Here is a 19,901-nt window from a genome sequence, read left to right on the forward strand (position 1 = left end):
GGGGGGGAGCGGCTATTAAGCATCTCCCCAGCCAAGCCCTCTAAGACTCTTGAATACTTCATTGTGATCTCCTCATCTGAACTCCAGTGAACAGAGGCCCATTGTACTCAAATCTTTCCTTGTAGGATAGTGATGTGATATTAAGTGTTGGTATGGAGATAAATATTGGTTAGAACTCCCCTGCTCTTCTTTAGAATAGCATTGTTGGATCCAGCAGGATTTCTTTTACACAGTGAATTGTTATGATCTTGAGTGCACTGGTTGAAAGAGCGGTGGAAGGAGATTTGATCATTTTAAACAGGAGTTTGGAAAAATACTTTTAAAATATTTTATTTTTTCCAATTAAGGGGCAATTTAGCGTGGCCAATCCACCTACTCTGCACATCTTTTTTGTGGGGGTGAGACCCACGCAGACACAGGGAGACTGTGCAAACTCCACAAGCACGGTGACCAGGGGCCGGGATCGAACCCAGGTCCTTGGCGCTGTGAGGCAGAAGTGCTAGCCACTGTGCCCCGTGCCGCCCCTTCAAGCGGAACATTTGCGTGACTCTTGGGAACTGCAAGGAATTAAGGACTAATCGGAAGAGCCAGCACAGACACGATGGGCGAATCACCACCTTCCATGCTTTCCATTCTATGATTCCATCATATACTCCTATGCAACTTGCAAAAAATAAGGAATGGTACAGTGGAGGACCTGTTTAATTTTTCTCCTGTTACTGTCCCATTCTTGCGCGTAGAGAGTATAGCGAGATGAAAATGTGCCCCCATGATGGAACGATAAGATGGTCGCACTAAATACACACTTTTAATAAAATAAATTTAGAATATCCATTTTTTTTTCCAATTAAGGGGCAATTTAGCGTGGCCAATTCACCAATCCTGCACATCTTTGGGTTGTGGGGGTGAAACCCACGCAGACATGGGGAGAATGTGCAAACTCCACAGTGACCCAGGGGCGGGATTCAAACCCAGGTCCTCGGTGTCATGATATTCAGGTGAACATCACAGCACATACATACACACATAATGATGGACAGATCAATGGACCAATCAACACACACAACACGAGAGCCAATCACGGACAAGAGCATACACAGTACAAAGTAGGGAACACGACACTTCCCGGGCACTCGAGCAGGAGAGGGCTCAGGGCACAGACATCATTGCCAGCCACTCAGAGGTTCACCATGTGCTGAATACCAGAGTTTACTATGTTTATAGTTCAATGGAATAAAACTGCGTTGTACCATACGCAACCGTGTTGGTTCGTCTGTGTATCAGAGTACCCAACACTTCATGATACCAGGAGTGAATTGACACCTACCCACAAATCTGCCATCCTGCGCCATGGACACCGTCAACACACCGCAGCCGCTGCAAGTCGCTGGGAACCTCGGCGTAAATTGGAAGCTATTCAAGCAGTGCTTCCAGCTCTTTCTGGAAGCCAACGAAAAACAGGGCGCCTCGGACACCAGAAAGATCGCCATCCTCCTCACCACCACAGGGCAGCACGCCATCCATGTCTACAACTCCCTGGTGTTCGCGGAAGGCGAGGACAAATCCAAATACGAGATGGTCCTTCTCAAGCTCGACCAACACTTCAACGTCGAGGTCAACGAAAGCTTCGAGAGATATGTCTTCCAGCAGCGCCTGCAAGGTAAGGATGAGCTCTTTCAGTCATTCCTTACCCATCTCCGCATTCTCGCGCAGTCCTGCGGTTACGACACAACCTCCGATTCCATGATTCGGGACCAGATCGTTTTTGGGGTCGCCTCGGGCACCCTACGCCAGCAGCTTTTAAAAATAAAAGGCCTCACCTCAGCCTCCGCAATTGAAGCCTGTGTCCTGCACGAAAACGCGACTAGCCGCTATGCACAATTTCAGGCAACCGAATCGGCGCGGCGGGGGTCCTACGCAGCCGGATCGGCGAGCCAGGTGCCCCACCAGGCCGAACGGGTCCAGGCGATCGGGTTCCTCCCGGCCCGTGGCCTGGACGACGTCGGCTTGTGCGTGCCAAAACCTACGGCAACACTGAGGGACGTGATGCACAGGCGCGCCCGACGCAAGACCGAACTGCACATGCGCAGTGGCGCAACGATCGTCATGACATCACGACGTGCGGCAACTGTGGAGCTGCACATTTAAAGCAGCAATGTCCCGCAAGAACCCGACACTGCCTACGCTGTGGCAAGGTGGGCCACTATGCTGCTTGCTGTCTAGCAGCTCAACCTGTCGATCTTCCACAATTCCGACAACCTTGCAGGGACGTGAGGACCATTCAGCCTCCCCATTACGAATCGTGCCCAGATGACATCCAGACCGGTGACACAGATGACCGAGACGCCTTCCGTGTTGCGGTCATTGATGGGAACCGAGTTAACACGATCAATCCGGGTGATGAATGGTGTGCCACCCTGACGGTCAACCGATCGCCGATAACTTTCTGCCTGGACACTGGCGCCTCCGCCAACCTCATAGCATGGTCAGCCTTCTACGCCATGAAGGTCAGACCACCAATTCGGCCGTCCCGGTGCAGGATGGTCGACTACAACGGGAACGTTATCCGGGCTATGGGATCCTGCCAGCTCCAGGTGACACACAAAACACACACGGCCACACTCTCATTCGAGATAGTGGGCTCATCGAAGGACTCCCTGCTAGGCATACAGGCATGCAAGGCTCTCCACCTCGTGTAATGAGTCCACTCTCTCTCGCCAGACCGAACGTCTGACTTCCCTGATGCAGAGCTTAACGCACAGCTCCAATCGCTCCTCGCCCACAACCAGGAGGCATTCGAGGGCATGGGAACACTGCCATACACCTATAGAATTCGGCTCAAACCAGACGCCACCCCAGTCCTTCACGCACCTCGCAGGGTCCTTGTGCCACTTAAAGACCGCCTCAAGCAGCACCTGCAGGATCTCCAGGACCAAGGGATCCTATCCAGGGTCACGGAGCCCACACCTTGGGTCAGCTCCATGGTGTGTGTCAAGAAGCCCTCCGGCGAGCTCCGGATCTGTATTGACCCAAAAGACCTCAATAACAATATTATGAGGAAACATTACCCCATACCCAAACGGGAAGAGATCACGAGTGAAATGGCCCAGGCGAAAATATTTACCAAACTGGATGCCTCTAAAGGCTTTTGGCAGATCCAACTAGATCCGCCCAGCCAAAAGCTGTGCACTTTCAACACCCCTTTCGGCAGGTTCTGCTACAACCGAATGCCATTTGGCATCATCTCGGCATCCAAGATCTTTCATAGGATCATGGAGCAGATGATGGAAGGCATCGAAGGGGTGCGCGTCTACGTGGACAACGTCATCATCTGGTCCACCACACCACAGGAGCACATCTATCGTCTCCAATGCGTCTTTGCACGCACACGTGAAAACGGCCTGCGCCTCAACCGAGCCAAGTGTTCTTTCGGCCAAACCGAGCTGAAGTTCCTGGGGGACCACATTTCCCGGTCAGGGGTCCGTCCGGATGCAGACAAGGTGAGCGCCATCACAGCCATGCCGCAGCCGGCAGACAAGAAAGCAGTACTACGCTTCCTAGGCATGGTCAACTTCCTGGGGAAGTTCATTCCCAACCTTGCCTCCCACACGACAGCACTGCGCCACCTTGTCAAAAAGTCCACGGAGTTCCAGTGGCAGCACACACACCAGCAGGAATGGGAGGAGCTCAAACCCAAGCTCACCACTGCACCGGTACTGGCGTTTTTCGACACGTCTCGTGCCACTAAAATCTCGACTGATGCCAGCCAGTCTGGCATTGGGAGGTGCTCCTGCAGCGGGATGACACTGCGTCATGGGCCCCGGTCGCGTATGCCTCGCGGGCCATGACCCCCAGAGCAGCGCTACGCGCAGATCGAAAAGGAGTGCCTGGGCTTGCTAACCGGGTTAGACAAGTTTCATGATTATGTGTATGGTCTTCCCCGGTTCACTGTTGAAACTGACCACCGCCCCCTGGTCAGCATCATAAACAAGGACCTGAACGAGATGACCCCTCGCCTCCAGCGCATTCTACTTAAACTCAGGAGGTATAACTTCCAACTGGTCTACACCCCAGGGAAGGACCTTATCATTGCGGATGCCCTATCTAGAGCAGTGAGCACGCCGCCAGATTCGGAGGGGTTCGTATGTCAGGCCGAGGCGCAGGTGGCCTTCACATCGGCAAATCTGCCAGCTGACGACTCCAGTCTGGCCCGCATTCGCAGAGAGACTGCGGCCGACCCCCTTCTGCAACGTGTGATGCGCCACATGATGGGAGGGTGGCTCAAAGGGCAGTGCCCGCAGTTCTACAATGTCCTAAACGACTTGGCCGTCATTGATGGACCGGATTGTGATTCCGCACAGCATGCACAAGCTGGTTCTCGACCAACTATACGAAGGCCACCTGGGGGTCGAGAAGTGCAGACGGAGGGCCCGAGAGGCGGTGTACTGGCCGGGCATCAGTGACGATATTGCCAATATGGTGCTCAACTGTACAACCTGCCAAAGGTTTCAGCCGGTGCAACCTCCTGAAACGCTTCTGCCCCATGAGCTGGTGACGTCCCCATGGGCGAAGGTGGGTGTTGACCTCTTTCACGCGCTCGGCAGGGACTATGTCATCGTCGTTGACTACTTCTCCAACTACCCAGAGGTCATACGCCTACACGATTTGACGTTGTCCGCTGTCATAAGGGCCTGCAAAGACACCTTCACTCGCCACGGCATTCCGATGACTGTCATGTCGGACAATGGGCCCTGTTTCGCCAGCCAGGAATGGTCATCGTTTGCTGCCTCGTATGGCTTCACACACGTGACGCCTAGCCCTCTGCACCCCCAGTCCAACGGAAAGGCGGAGAAGGGCGTTCACATTGTCAAGCGGCTCCTCTGTAAGGCTGCTGCTGCCGGATCGGATTTATGCCTCGCCCTGCTGGCCTATCGCTCGGCCCCACTAGCCACTGGTCTCTCACCAGCCCAGCTGCTGATGGGTCGCGCCCTCAGGACTACTGTACCTTCCATTCTGGCGCCCACGATCGACCATGCTCCGGTACTGCACAGGATTCAACAGCAGCGCGGTCGCCAGAAGAGGGCATATGACACACGGGCAACTGATCTTCCCGCCCTGGCCCCTGGAGATGAAGTCCGCATCCACCTACCAGAAGGCGGCTGGTCAGCACCTGCCGAAGTTCTCCGACGCGTGGCTCCCCGCTCGTTCCTGGTTCGCATGCCTGATGGATCCGTTCGTCGGCGCAATGGCCGGGCTCTTCGCCTGCTTCCACGCTCGCTACGAGACCTTACACTGACACCGTGCCCTCCTGTTGTTCCTGATTTCGACTTCGTGGAGCTGCCTGCTACCATGCCCCTTCCGTCATCGGCCATGGCCAGGCCCGTTCCTCAGCCGGTGGTTCCAGACCTACCCTGGAGACGGTCAACCCGAATTCATCGCCCACCTACTAGACTGGACTTATGAGACTGTTTATACATTGAACTCATGCAACCACTTTGTTAATATGTTTATGTTCTTATCGTTACAGGAATTCGCTTTATCGGTCAACGTTTTCCCGTTCTTTGTTCATGGTACAACCTCGTTGTTATGTCACACCCGACATCGCCCCTTGTATATAGTTAAACCCCATGTACATGCTGTAAATATTGCACACGCACACATTTAGCTACACTCAGTACACATCTCTATTTATAACCACGTAGGCACATAATCCTGTAAAAAAGGGGGGATGTCATGATATTCAGGTGAACATCACAGCACACACATACACACAATGATGGACAGATCAACGGACCAATCAACACGACAGCCAATCACGGACAAGAGCATACACAGTACAAGGCAGGGAACACAACACTTCCTGGGCACTCGAGCAGGAGAGAGCTCAGGGCACAGACCTCATTGCCAGCCACTCAGAGGCTCACCATGTGCTGAATACCAGAGTTTACTATGTTTATAGTTCAATGAAATAAAACTGCGTTGTATCATTCGCACCCGTGTTGCTTCGTCTGTGTGTCAGAGTACCCAACACTTCACTCGGCGCTGCCGTCCCAGTGCTAACCACTGCACCACGTGCCTCCCCCTGAATACACACTTGATATTACTTGTATCCTATAAACCGCAAGAGAATGGATTCAAATGAGAAAGAGTGTGTCTTTCCTCCTCCTGATTTTCAACAAAAGTATCAGTCCAATGTTGCCCAGAAGACAGTAAGTGTCCCAATTGCTTTTACTATTGAAACATTTGCTAATTATCACATTTCCTGCACTGCTTTTAAGCATAAAACAGAAAAGTCCCCTTTGGCTTGGATAGAAATTGGATGATCTGATATTGGTTTGCTAACAGAAGGCAGGAAGACAGTGCTTGATGTATCAAGGGTGAAGGTGGGATGGGGGTGGTAGTGAGATCTCCATACCTGAGAGGGTGGAGGAAGCAGATTTGGTCGTGGTATTCAGAGGGCAATTGGATAAATACTTGAAAAGGAATTAAAATATAGGGCGATGAGGGTTAGAGCAGAGTTAATTTATCCATGACTTGAATGGCCTCTTTCTATGTTGTAAGGCTCTATAATTTCTTCTGTAAACTCTCACTAGCACAGCAGTTCCCACAGAGTCCGGAGAGACTGAAATCGTAGCAATTGGAGAAGGCTGAGAGGTGATTTGAGAGAGGTATTCAAAATTATGAGTGGTCTGGGCAGTGTAGATAGGAAGAAACGGTCAGCACAGATTTAAGGTAATTGGCAAATCGTGTAATGGTGACATGAAGAAACACTTTTTCACCCAGCAAGTGGTTAGGATCTGGAATATGCTACCTAAAAGTGTAGTGGAGGCAGGTTCAATCGAGGCATTCAAAAGAGGATTGGATTATCAGAAAGGGAAGTAGGTGCAGGGTTACGAGAAGGCAGGGAAGTGGCACTCAGTGAATTTCTCCTGCATGTGGCTGGCTGAATCTTTTGTCATGTATTCTATAATATCATTCAGGCTCAGTGGACCTAATGGCCTACTCCTGCTCCTGTTTTCTCCAATATGATTCAGTGGTCCTGGCTAGAGTGTTGAGAGAGGAATCCTGGCCATACAGCAGCAGCTGGAGTCAGGCTGCAATGGGTAATTGCAGAGAACATATCATAAAAGACCATTCTGCCCAGCCACTTCATGCTGCTATATATATACTCCACTTGGTGATCCATGGCAATGAAAAGAAGACTGCATCCTTGACTTCTTCACCAACAGACCAGAATCTTGTCAGGACAGGTAACGGCCTCCTCCACAATCGTCCTCAAGACCGGGGCCCTGCAAGGATGTGTGCTTGGCCCTCTAATGTACTCCCTATACACACAAACGACTGTGTGGCAAGATTTAACTCCAGTTCAATTTATAAGTTTGCGGATGATACGACTGTGGTGGGTCGTACCTGAAACAAGACGAATCAGACGACAGAAGGGAGATAGATCTCTTGGTTGCATGGTGTACCCAAAACAACCTCTCTCTGAATGTCGGAAAGACCAAGGAACTGATCATAGACTTCAGGAAGAGTAGCACGACCCCCACATCGCCCCCCGGTTACATCAATGGCTCTGAAGTGGAGATGGTTGATAGCTCTAAGTTCCTGGGGGTCACTATCACCAACAGTCTGTGTTGGTCCTCTCACATTGATGCAACAGTCAAGAAAGTCCGACAATGTCTCTACTTCCAACAGAAGCTAAAGAAATGTGGCATGTCTGTAACGACTCTCACAAACTTCTACAAATGTGCCGTAGCGCGCATCCTATCCGGCTGCATCACAGTCTGGTATGGCAGCTGCTCGGCCCAAGATCACAAGAAACTGCAGAGTGTGGTGAACTCAGCCCAATGCATCACACAAGCTTGCCACCCCCACATTGATTCTGTATACACCTCCCGCTGTCTCAGAAATGGCATTATCAGAGACCCCTCCCACCCAGACCCTTCTGTCAGGCAGAAGCTACAGAAGTCTGAAGACCCGCACGTCCAGACTAGGAACAGCTTCTTCCCCACAGCTACCAGACTCCTCAACGATTCTCCCTGGGACTGATTTGTTCCCTGTAAGAACACTTCATGACGCCCTGTGCTGCTCTTGCTCATGTATTTGCTTTGTTTGGCCCTTGTAACCAATCACTATTTGTTGATGCATCACTGTCAATGTTCTTTGTCGATTATTCTTTTGTCTACTATGTACGTACTGTGTAAGTTCCCTCGGCCGCAGAAAAATACTTTTCACTGTACTTCGGTACATGTGACAATAAATCAATCAAGTGAGGCAAAAGTAGGGGGAACTAGAAGACGAGGAAAATGAAGGGAAGGAGAGGGGGAAAATCTAGCTGCAGGATTTTGTTTTGTTGATATGAAAACCTTACAGACTCTCCACTTCTGCATCTGCTATAACCGCACATCCGCCCCGCTAACAATGGGACTCGTTACTTCCGCCCCGATAGCGGCGGTCACATCCGCCATATGCACGGGGATTGACGTCACGTCCGTCTCATCCGCAGCAGTTGGCGCAACTTCCGCCCCGCAAGCGCGGAGTGACGTCACGTCCGTCCAGCTGGTGGAAGGGGGGGGTTTCCGGTCTCGGGAGGAAGTGAGCGAGCGGAGAGGCAGCAGCAGCAGGAGTACCAGCAGCCGGGACTCAGAGTCATGGAGGAGGTGCAGCGGCGGCATCCGCGCCGGTAAGGAGTGCGACCGAGAGCGGGAACCGGGGCGAGGGGAGCCGGCGGTCGACCAACGGGGCAATTGTGCGCAGAGGTGGGGGAGAACCGGCCGCAGAGCGGGGCAGCGACGGTGGCTGCGAGGGAGGCGACAGCTTGACCCCCCCCCCACCCCCCCTCCAGTGGACCCCCCCTCCAGTGAATACCCCCCCCCCTCCAGTGGACACCCACCCCCCCCTCCAGTGGACACCCCCCCCTCCTCCAGTGGACCCCCCCCCCTCCTCCAGTGGACCCCCCCACCCCCCTCCAGTGGACCCCCCACCCCCCTCCAGTGGACCCCCCCACCCCCCTCCAGTGGACCCCCCCACCCCCCTCCAGTGGACCCCCCCACCCCCCTCCAGTGGACCCCCCCACCCCCCTCCAGTGGACCCCCCCACCCCCCTCCAGTGGACCCCCCACCCCCCTCCAGTGGACCCCCCACCCCCCTCCAGTGGACCCCCCACCCCCCTCCAGTGGACCCCCCACCCCCCTCCAGTGGACCCCCCCCACCCCCCTCCAGTGGCCCCCCCACCCCCCCTCCAGTGGCCCCCCCACCCCCCCTCCAGTGCCTCCAGTGACCCCCCACCCCCCCCCTCCAGTGGCCCCCCCACGCCCCCCCTCCAGTGGACCCCCCACCCCCCCTCCAGTGGACCCCCCCCTCCAGTGGACCCCCCCCCGCCGTCCCCCCCTCCAGCCGGCCCCCGCCACCCCCTCTCCAGCGGACCCCCTGCCACCCCCTCTCCAGCGGACCCCTCTCCAGCGGACCCCTCGCCACCCCCTCTCCAGCGGACCCCCCGCCACCCCCTCTCCAGCGGACCCCCGCCACCCCCTCTCCAGCGGACCCCCCGCCACCCCCTCTCCAGCGGACCCCCCGCCACCCCCTCTCCAGCGGATCCCCCCCGCCACTTCTCTCCAATGACCCATCCCCTCTCCAGTGGACTCCCCCTCTGCCACCTCCTCTCCAGTGGGCCCACCTCTCACCAACCCCTCTCCAGTGGACCAGCCACCCACTACGACCTTCTCTCCAATGGGCTCCCCCTGTGACTGCCCCAGTGATGCCTACCCCTGTGCGGTGACCCCCCCCCCCCCCCCCCCCCGATCCCCATCCAGGGTCTGTTCGAAGGTCAGTCGCCTCCACGTTGAGTGATTTGTAGTTTTTTTGTAATCTCCGTTGGAACATTGTCTCTATCTTTCGTACCACGCTTCAGGAAGGAGGTGAAGGATTTGAAAAGGTACAGAAGCTTTACTAAAATGAAGTGAAGTGAATCGATTGGAGTACCCTGGGTTCAGTTGATAGCATCTTGTCTCTGGGTCACAGGTTTCCGGGTTCAAATCTCCCTCCGGGCTTGAACACTAGTCTAGTTGACACAACAGTGCGGTACTGAGGGAGTACTGCACTGTCAGAGGTGCTGTCCATGAGAGGAGATGTTAGATCGAGGCCCCATATACGCATTCGGATGAACGTAGAAGATCCAATGGCACTATGTGAAGAAGAGCAGGGCATAGAACGTACAGCACAGAAGGAGGCCATTCGGCCCATCGAGTCTGCACTGACCCACTTAAGCCCTCACTTCCACCCTATCCCCGTAACCCAATATCCCCATCTAACCTTTTTGGACACTAGGGGCAATTTATCATGGCCAATCCACCTAACCTGCACGTCTTTGGACTGTGGGAGGAAACCGGAGCATCCGGAGGAAACCCACACAGACACGGGGAGAACATGCAGACTCCGCACAGACAGTGACCCAGCGGGGAATCGAACCCGGGACCCTGGCGCTGTGAAGCCACAGTGCTATCCACTTGTGCTTCCGTGCTGCCCACTTAGGCCCGGTGTCTCCAATCAACAACAGATTATCGTGCCATGATCACATTCTGCCCTGGGAGATGGCCGATGTGTTTCCTACATTGCAGCAGTGGCTACATTTCAAAAGTACTCCATTAGCTACAAAGTGCTTTTGAGATGTCTGGAGGTCATGAGGAATGCCATCAAAACCCAAGGGTTTTTAATGCTGGGATAATTAAGAGGAGATTTGACAGCAGCTAATGAAATGACGATGGTTTTAGATAAAATGGAAAGAAACAGTTTTCAATGGCTGAAAGGACCAGAGGACGCAGATTTGAACCAGGGCAACATGAGGAATACATGAACAAGAGGTCAAGATCTGGAGTGAACCGCCTTATAGGAACCTTCAAAAGAGAATTGGGCAGTTGCTTGAAGGAGAAACAAAGCCAGGAATTTGGGAAGCGGGTAACTGGATAGCTCTTCAAAAGGCAGGCGCATACTTGATGGGCTGAGTGGCGTCCTATGCTGTAATATTCTATGAAAATGCCAGTAATAACCCATATTGGGCAATAGGCCCATCCAGACTTTATGTATTATCAAGGAAAACTATGTGCAGAAGGCTCTAAGGACTCGGCAGGTCTGACAACATCTGTGGAGAGAGAAACTGAACTGATGTTTCGAGTTGAACGTGACCGTTCCATAACTGTTCAAAATAGTGGTTCTGAAGAAGTCCTAGTCGACTGACTGTTTCACTCTCCATGCTGCCAAGCCTGCTGAGTACTTCCAGCGTTTATTTCAGGTTTCCAGCATTTTTGCTTTTATTAAAGTAATAATCTTTATTGTCACAAGTAGGCTTACATTAACACTGCAATGAAGTTACTGTGAAAAGCCCCTAGTCGCCACATTCCACCTGTGGGAGAATTCAGAATGTCCAATTCACCTCACAAGCACGTCTTTTGGGACTTGTGGGAGGAAAAGTAATCTTTATTAGTGTCCCCTAGTCACCACACTACAGTGCCTGTTTGGGTGCACTACGGGAGAATTCCAAAACTGGAGCACCCGGAGGAAACCGGGGAGAACGTGTAGACTCCGCACAGACAGTGACCCAAGCCGGGAAGCGAACCTGGGACCCTGGTGCTGTGAAGCAACAGTGCTAACCACTGTGCCACTATGCTCTGTGAGCAGGCGCCCCCTGAAAAAATCCCCATTCTCCCCCCCCCCCCCCCCCCCCCAACGAAGGAAGTACTGGGAAATTCCCAGTTATGAAGGGGAACCAGATAAACGTCAGTAGACCGTAGGTACTGGGAGAAACATACTTCTTTATACACCCAACTGCTCAGTGGACTCATCCACCAACCCCTTGAATGCTCGCTGTGAATTCACACTCCACAAAACATGGCAACTGATTCCAGAGGTCGATTTCTCTCTGAAAGGAAAGTATTGCTTCATATCTCACTCTGCGCTGGTATAGTTTTGTTGCTGGCGTATTATCATGTTTGACCACCTTGGTTGAGTTATTTGATGAAATAACTGAACTTTCCAAAAGTGTTAGGCGCAATACCACAAGAGTCTTGTTAGCAAGATATGGGGGAGTGGCAGCTTGGAGTTAAGAGTAGTGATGAACAGTTGGTTTTTCTGACGGCAGGAGATGTACTGTGCTGTTGGTTTCAGAATTGTTTTTTTTTTTAGATGCGTCTTAAAATCTGAACTTGGGTCATGAAGCATGATTTCAGGATTGCTCAGAAACATAGTGAGCACTAAGGAGGATGGGAACTGACTTCTGAAGAGAAACAGGGCGGTGATGTGGGCAGACACGTGGTAGATACAATTCAATGCCGAAATGTGTAAACTGATTCCTTTTGGCCGGGAGAATGAAGAGAGGCAATAAAGTGGTATAATTTTAAAATTGGTGCAGGAACAGAGAGACCCGGGAGGTGCACGTACACAAATTGGTGAAGGTGGCAGGGGCAGCACGGTCGCATTGTGGATAGCACAATTGCTTCACAGCTCCAGGGTCCCAGGTTCGATTCCGGCTTGGGTCACTGTCTGTGCGGAGTCTGCACATTGTCCCTGTGTGCGCGTGGGTCTCCTCCGGGTGCTCTGGTTTCCTCCCACAGTCCAAAGATGTGCAGGTTAGGTGGATTGGCCATGATAAATTGCCCTTCGTGTCCAAAATTTCCCTCAGTGTTGTGTGGGGTCACTGGGTTATGGGGATAGGGTGGAGGTGTTGACCTTGGGGAGGGTGCTCTTTCCAAGAGCCGGTGTAGACTCGATGGGCCAAATGGCCTCCTTCTGCACTGTGAATTCGATGAAGACTGTTCAATCAAGGGGCCTGTGGCAAACATTTTATTAACTGAGTATTGTGTCCAGTTCTGGGCAGTGCACTTTCGCGGGATGTCGAGGCCCTGGAGAGAGTGCGGAAGGGGTTTTCTGGCGTGGTACCTGGGATGAGGTACTTCCGTGATGTGGAGCGACTGGAGAAGCTGCGGCTGTTTTCCTTGGAGAAGAGAAGGTTAGAAGGAGACTGTGTTCAAAATCAGGAATAGAGTAAATAAGGAGACACTGTTTCGAGTTGCAGACTAGTTGGTAGCTGGCTGGGTCCAGCGGATTTAAGGTGGTTGGCAAATTAACCTTCCAGAAAGGCTGGTGGTAGCAGAGTCAATAGTAACTTTACAAGGAGAGTTGGATAAAGACTTGAAGGAAAGACATTTTCAGAGCTGTGGGGAAAGAGCATTGGGTGAAGGATTAATTGAGTAGCACTGCCTTAGACAATAATAATAATCGCTTATTGTCACCAGTAGGCTTCAATGACATTACTGTGAAAAACCCCTAGTCACCACATTCCAGCGCCTGTTCGGGGAGGCCAGTACGGGAATGGAACCTGCACTGCTGGCATTGTTCCGCATTACAAGCCAGCTGTTTATCCCACTGTGCTACACCAGTCCCCCCAACCACCTGATTTACCTGAAAATGTGTGCACATGTGGACAGAACCTTCCCTTTCAATGTTTTCAAATCTCCTCGAAGGCGACAGTTCTTGTCGAGTTAAGGTTTGCCCAGCTTTCTGTGTCTCATGGCAACTCGGGGTCTTAAAACTAGAAATCAGCTGGAGTGACGAGGGCTGGTGTATTTAGTCACGGCGACCGTGCGTTATGGGGTGGTTGAACCGGACTTATCATAGAATAGTGTCCCTACCATGCAGAGGGAGGCCATTCAGGCCGTCTAGTCTGCACAGGCCCTCGGAAAGAGCACCCTATTTAATCCCACGCCTCCACCGTAACCCAGTAACCCCACTTAACCTTTCGGACACTGTAAGGGGCAATTTAGCATGGCCAATCCACCTAACCTGCACATCTTTGGACTGTGGGAGGAAACCGGAGCACCCGGAGGAAACCCACGCAGACCCGGGAGAAAGTGCAAACTCCACACAGACGGCCATCCGAGGCCGGAATTGAACCCGGGTCCCTGGAGCTGTGAGGCAGCAGTGCTAACCACCTTGCCTCCCCGATGATCCTTTATTTATAGAAAATATTATATTGAGGCATTTATAATAACATTTTAAACCGAGAGATCCAACACGCGCAAAAACCCCGCAATAACACGCCCAACTCTTTCCCCCCACCCGCCCCCAAAGCCCTAAACTCTTAACTACCCATACATTAGATACCCTGCCCTTATTCATCGCTTCCATGCCTCCCCTTTGCAACAATGATCCTTGCTGCGGTTGTGTGAAAATCAGAATCAGTTTTAAGGGTGTCTGCTGTGAAATACAGGACGAGGAGGAGGTTATTCAACCCCTGCAGCCTGTTCCACAATTCCATTAGATCATGGCTGATCTGTATCTAAACTCCATGTACCCACATTGTTTCTGTAACCCTTACTTAACAAATCTACCAACTTCAGTTTGGGAATTTTCTTTTTTGGGGAGAGAGTTCCCGATTTCCTCTACCCTGTGAGTGAAGAAGTGATCGCCCCTAAATGTCCTGGCTCTAATTTTAACATTATCCCCTTGTCCTGGGTTCCCTAGCTTTTCTCAATCTCCAGTTATTTCTGAAAGAATGCAGTTTGACAGGTTAAGTCCATACGTGCTGTGACTGCTAATCCAGGGAATGGTAAAGGGTAAATTGGCATTGGTATATTCTGCAACCGTTGTAATGTGCACACTCGACTGTAATGACGCAGATGTTCTTAACTTCCTTTTCTTAAAAAGAGGAAGCATAACTGCTGTCACTCTCGTCGTTTTAGGCAGTAAACAAGTGTCACTGATGAAATTTCAACAAACTAATGTGAGTCTGGTAATGTCCACATCACGTCCAGTTACCTTTTGGTTGCCACCCACCAGAACAATTGTTTCGGCCCTTTCCTCCTGAATGTGGGTCGTGTTTGGAAAGAGGACTTTTGAGTTGCATAAGGAAGGAACACATTTGCATGAATGTTACGCCTTTTGTGACCTCAGGATGCCCCCGAGTCCTTTACACCCAGTGAAGTGTTATTGAAGTGTAATCACTGCTGTTATGTAGGAAACAGTGTAGTGCAGGGCCCCACCATCAGCAGTGACATAAAGAACCAGGTCACTTGTTTTGGGTGATGGATGAGGCATAAATATTGGCCGGGACAGTTGAAAACTCCTCTATTGGTGAAAAGTCACATAAGTATGTTTTTTTTTTTACATCCACTTGAGAAGACAGACAGAACGTTGGCTCACAACACAAGAACGTAAGAAATAGAGTAAGAAGTCTTACAACACCAGGTTAAAGTCCAACAGGTTTGTTTCGATGTCACTAGCTTTTGGAGCGCTGCTGCTTCCTCAGGTGAATGAAGAGGTCTGTTCCAGAAACATATATATAGACGGATTCAAAGATGCCAGACAATGCTTGGAATGCGAGCATTAGCAGGTGATTAAATCTTTACAGATCCAGAGATGGGGTAACCCCAGGTTAAAGAGGTGTGAATTGTGTCAAGCCAGGACAGTTGGTAGGATTTCGCAGGCCAGATGGTGGGGGATGAATGTAATGCGACATGAATCCCAGGTCCCGGTTGAGGCCGCACTCGTGTGCGGAACTTGGCTATGAGCTTCTGCTCGGCGATTCTGCGTTGTCGCGTGTCCTGAGGGCTGCCTTGGAGAACGCTTACCCGGAGATCAGAGGCTGAATGCTCTTGACTGCTGAAGTGTTCCCCGACTGGAAGGGAACATTCCTGCCTGATGATTGTCGCGCGATGTCCGTTCATTCGTTGTCGCAGCATCTGCATGGTCTCGCCAATGTGCCACGCTTCGGGACATCCTTTCCTGCAGCGTATGAGGTAGACAACGTTGGCCGAGTCGCACGAGTATGTACCGCGTACCTGGTGGGTGGTGTTCTCACGTGTAATGGTGGTATCCATGTCGATGATCTGGCACGTCTTGCAGAGATTGCCATGGCAGGGTTGTGTGGTGTCGTGGCCACTGCTCTGAAGGCTGGGTAGTTTGTTGCAAACAATGGTTTGTTTGAGGTTGCGCGGTTGTTTGAAGGCAGGTAGTGGGGGTGTGGGGATGACCTTGGCAAGATGTTCATCTTCATTGATGGCGTGTTGAAGGCTGTGAAGAAGATGTCGTAGTTTTTCCGCTCCGGGAAAGTACTGGACGACGAAGGGTATTCTGTTGGTTGTGTCCCATGTTTGTATTCTGAGGAGGTCGGTGCGTTTTTTTGCTGTGGCGCGTTGGAACTGTCGATCGATGAGTCGAGCGCCATATCCCGTTCGTACGAGGGCATCTTTCAATGTCTGTTACGCTCCTCCTCGTCTGAGCAGATCCTGTGTATACAGAGAGCTTGTCCATCGGGGATGGCTTCTTTAATGTGTTTAGGGTGGAAGCTGGAGAAGTGGAGCATCGTGAGGTTATCCGTGAGAGGCCATCGTAAGAAATAGAAGCTGGGGTAGCCACGGACTGTCATGCCTGCTCCAACATTCAGTACTATCATTACCCATCTTGGGCTTCAACTCCCCATTTCCACTACCCCCACCCCGCACATCCCTTCTTTCGTTGAGAGACCCAAAAGAAAAATCTCTCCACCCCGGCCTTCAATGGGACCCCCCCCCCCCCCCCAACCCTCTGGGGTAGACAATCCAAAGAGTCGCGAGTGTTTGAATGAAGTAATTTCCCCTCATCTCTGTCCTAAATGATCTGCTCCGTATCTGGAGCCTGAGCCCCTGTGTTGTAAATTCCCCGGCCAGTGGAAACAATCTCTCCCCGTCCACCCTCTCAAACTCTTCCGACTCTTGTATGTTTCAACAAGATTGCCTCTCGTTCTCCTGGAGGATATAAACCCAATTTTCTTAGGCTCTCCTCTTTATACAATCCCCTCAACACGGGGACCAAGCAGGCTTTGCCATGTCCAACAAAAGTGTATTTTTCTTAAGCGTGGAGACCAAAAGTGCATATGGTACCCCAGATGGGGTCTCACGAAAACTCTGTACAATTGTAGGAAGACTTCTCTATTCCTGTTACTCCAATCCCTCCCTTCAGCATGGGGGGGTCAATGCTTCCTTTACAATGTTGTTATGCCAATTCCTTCAATGAGTGTGCTTTTCAACCTTTCTGTGCCGCTGCACTTGTGCCATGCTGAACTTGGCCGTAGTGGTGCCTTCCAGGCTGCGCACGCGCTGTGGGAATGTTGCTGGGAGTGTCGAGCCAAGTCTTGATCCCACAATCGTCTGATTCCCAGGGTGAGGTAGCTACCTTCTGAACCATGGTTGGCACCCACGCGGAGGCAGCAGAAGCTTTCTTGTGGAGGATATGTTGTATATGACTCCAAAGGCAGCAACAATTTAGACGGCGTTAGCTCCTGACACTTGTGGCAGACTCACTATCTTGGCTTGGTCATAGTCAGTTGGGGCTTAAAGTTTCTTACAGGCTAGTAGTGCTGTTCTGTGTTTAACCCTGTGTAGGCCTCTGCAGTTCAGTGAGAAAGGGCTTATTCGCAATTTCAAAAGTGGCAGGCTTGTAATTTGTACTCATTTTGCTTGCACTACATTTGCAGCACTTGTGCACAGGTAAATCTTGTACTCACCCAGTTCCCCCATTTTAAAAGCTGTACAATAACTGGCCCGATGATTACTGTAGAGTAAATGGATGGTGTGAACTGCTTTTGTCAGTTGATTATCATAAGCTTTTTTATTTCCCTGTTGGGAAAACATCAGACACTGGCCTCAGCCAGCCTGGTGGTAAGAGCTTGCATCTACAAAGTGACAATTAACAACAGAATTGAATGGGAAGTGTTGACATAGTAATTTACTATGATGAATTCTGAAACAAACATATGGTGGCAATAGCGCATGGCCATTACGAGTTTTTTATTTTCGTCTATACCATTTATTTATTTAAAATTTAGAGTACCCAATTCTCTCTCTTCCAATTAAGGGGCAATTTAGCGCGGCCAATCCACCTACCCTGCACATCTTTGGGTTGTGGGGATGCGACCCACATAGACACGGGGAGAATGTGCAAACTCCACACGGACAGTGACCCGGGGCCGGGATCGAACCCGGGTCCTCGGCGCCGTGAGGCAACAGTGCTAACCACTGCGCCACCATGCCGCTGTCCATACCATTTATAGTAACTGGCCCAATGGTTACTATAGAATAAATATATATTGTAGATTACTGTGTTGTTCTTGAAATTATGTAGGGCTTTATTGAATGATTTTTTTTTTTAAAGTACCCAATTCTTTTCTTTTCTTCCCAATTGAGGAGTAATTTAGCGTGACCTACGCTGCACATGTTTGGGTTGTGGGGGTGAGACCCACGCAGACACGGGGAGAATGTGCAAACTCCACACGGACAGTGACCTGGGGACGGGATTGAACCTGGGTCCTTGGCGCCGTGAGCCAGCAGTGCTAACCACTGCGCCACCGTGCTGCCCTTTATTGAATTAAATAAGGGAAACGGAGAAATTGTTTCTTGTGGCAGAAGCATGACACACACACACGCATCCGTCCCTCCATCCTTATCTATCCATCATTATCCATACGTCTGCTGCATGTGTCGCACTTTCACCAAGTCCTGATCACCTATCATCCCTGGGCTTCTGATCTCCGTAACCTCCTCCAGTCCCACCAGCATTGATCTGCGCTCTAATTCTGGCCTCTTGTAGTCACTTGAAAAATGAATGAAATGAAAATCGCTTATTGTCACAAGTAGGCTTCAAATGAAGTTGCTGTGAAAAGCCCCTAGTCGCCATATTCCGGCGCCTGTTCGGGGAGGCTGTTACGGGAATTGAACCGTGCTGCTGGCCTGCCTTGGTCTGCTTTCAAAGCCAGCGATTTAGCCCTGTGCTAAACAGCCCCACTTCAATATTGGAGACCTTCAGCTGTCCAGGTCCTACATTCTAGAATTTCCTCCCTAGATCTCTGCCTCTTCCCCCCACCCCCTCTTTCAAGATGCTCCTTGATCAAGTTTGTGGTCACTTGTCCTAAAATCTCCTTTATGCATCTAGGTGTCGAAGTTTGATTTAAAATGCTTCTGTTAAGGACCTTGGGATGTTTTACTGTGTTTCGGGTACTATATTAATGCACATTATCGGGCAGGTTGTTGTGATGTGGAATGCATTGTCTGAAAGGACAGTAGAAGATTGAATGATAACTTGTAAAAGACAATTGGACAGATATTTGCAAGGGAACATTTACAGGGATGTGGGGAAAGTAGGGGGTGTGGCTAATTGCTAGCTCTTGAAAGAGCAGACACAAGCCCAATAAACAGAATGGTCACTTTTATGCAGTTTAATTCCATGATAGTGGTTTTAAATGTGACGTTAGATTTGATTGGAAAGCTTGGTAAAGCCAGTTGTGTGAAGTGTTCTGCTGGAGCAGAGTCCTGTGGGATGCAGCGGATAGGGGCTTGTGCAACGGAGCAGGGAATTTTAAAGTTGATTATTCCAGAGTTACCTTCAGGAATTAGAGCAAGAAATTCCCTCCACTCCCCTAGGCAATTGGAGGATGCAGAACGGAACAAAATGTACGTGATCCTAAGGAAAAGGCAAGCAAAATAGGTGCTTTCTAGCTTCTGTACTTCATGTTCCTCTATAAAACAAAATGTTTCAGTAATTACACAAATAACTGAAGCACAGCCTAGAGTCAATTGTGAATGTCACAGAGCATTATGTCACATTAACATTATGTTAACTCTTAATTAACCGGATTCCTAATATAATTTTGCACAGGAGGAGAGGACATGGAGGCATTTAGAAGCAAGTACAGTGAGAACGTTTAAAATCAAGGCATTGCTCAGTAGGAGCCAGTGTAGGTCAGCCAGCAGAGAAGTGATGGGTGAACGGGACTAAGAACAACATTGGTATGGGCAGCAGAGTTTTGGATGAGCTCAAGTTGGTTCCAGCCAAGATGGATGCATTTAAATTGCACGGCAATGTGTAGGAGCAGTGTAT

At 50.8% G+C, this 19,901-nt stretch overlaps 1 protein-coding gene across 1 annotated transcript in view; it reads left to right on the forward strand.

The window, feature by feature from the left end:
- The first annotated feature begins 8,552 nt into the window (after positions 1-8,552).
- Positions 8,553-19,901, forward strand: part of LOC140428610 (serine/threonine-protein kinase 3/4) — a 178,461-nt gene continuing 167,112 nt past the window's right edge. The window contains exon 1 of the mRNA XM_072515268.1: positions 8,553-8,683. Within this exon, the coding sequence (XP_072371369.1) occupies positions 8,652-8,683 (32 nt within the window). The 5' untranslated portion in view covers positions 8,553-8,651. The remainder of the gene's footprint in view (positions 8,684-19,901) is intronic.

This window comes from Scyliorhinus torazame, chromosome 8, assembly GCF_047496885.1.
Source record: "Scyliorhinus torazame isolate Kashiwa2021f chromosome 8, sScyTor2.1, whole genome shotgun sequence".
Classification (NCBI taxonomy): Eukaryota; Metazoa; Chordata; class Chondrichthyes; order Carcharhiniformes; family Scyliorhinidae; genus Scyliorhinus; species Scyliorhinus torazame.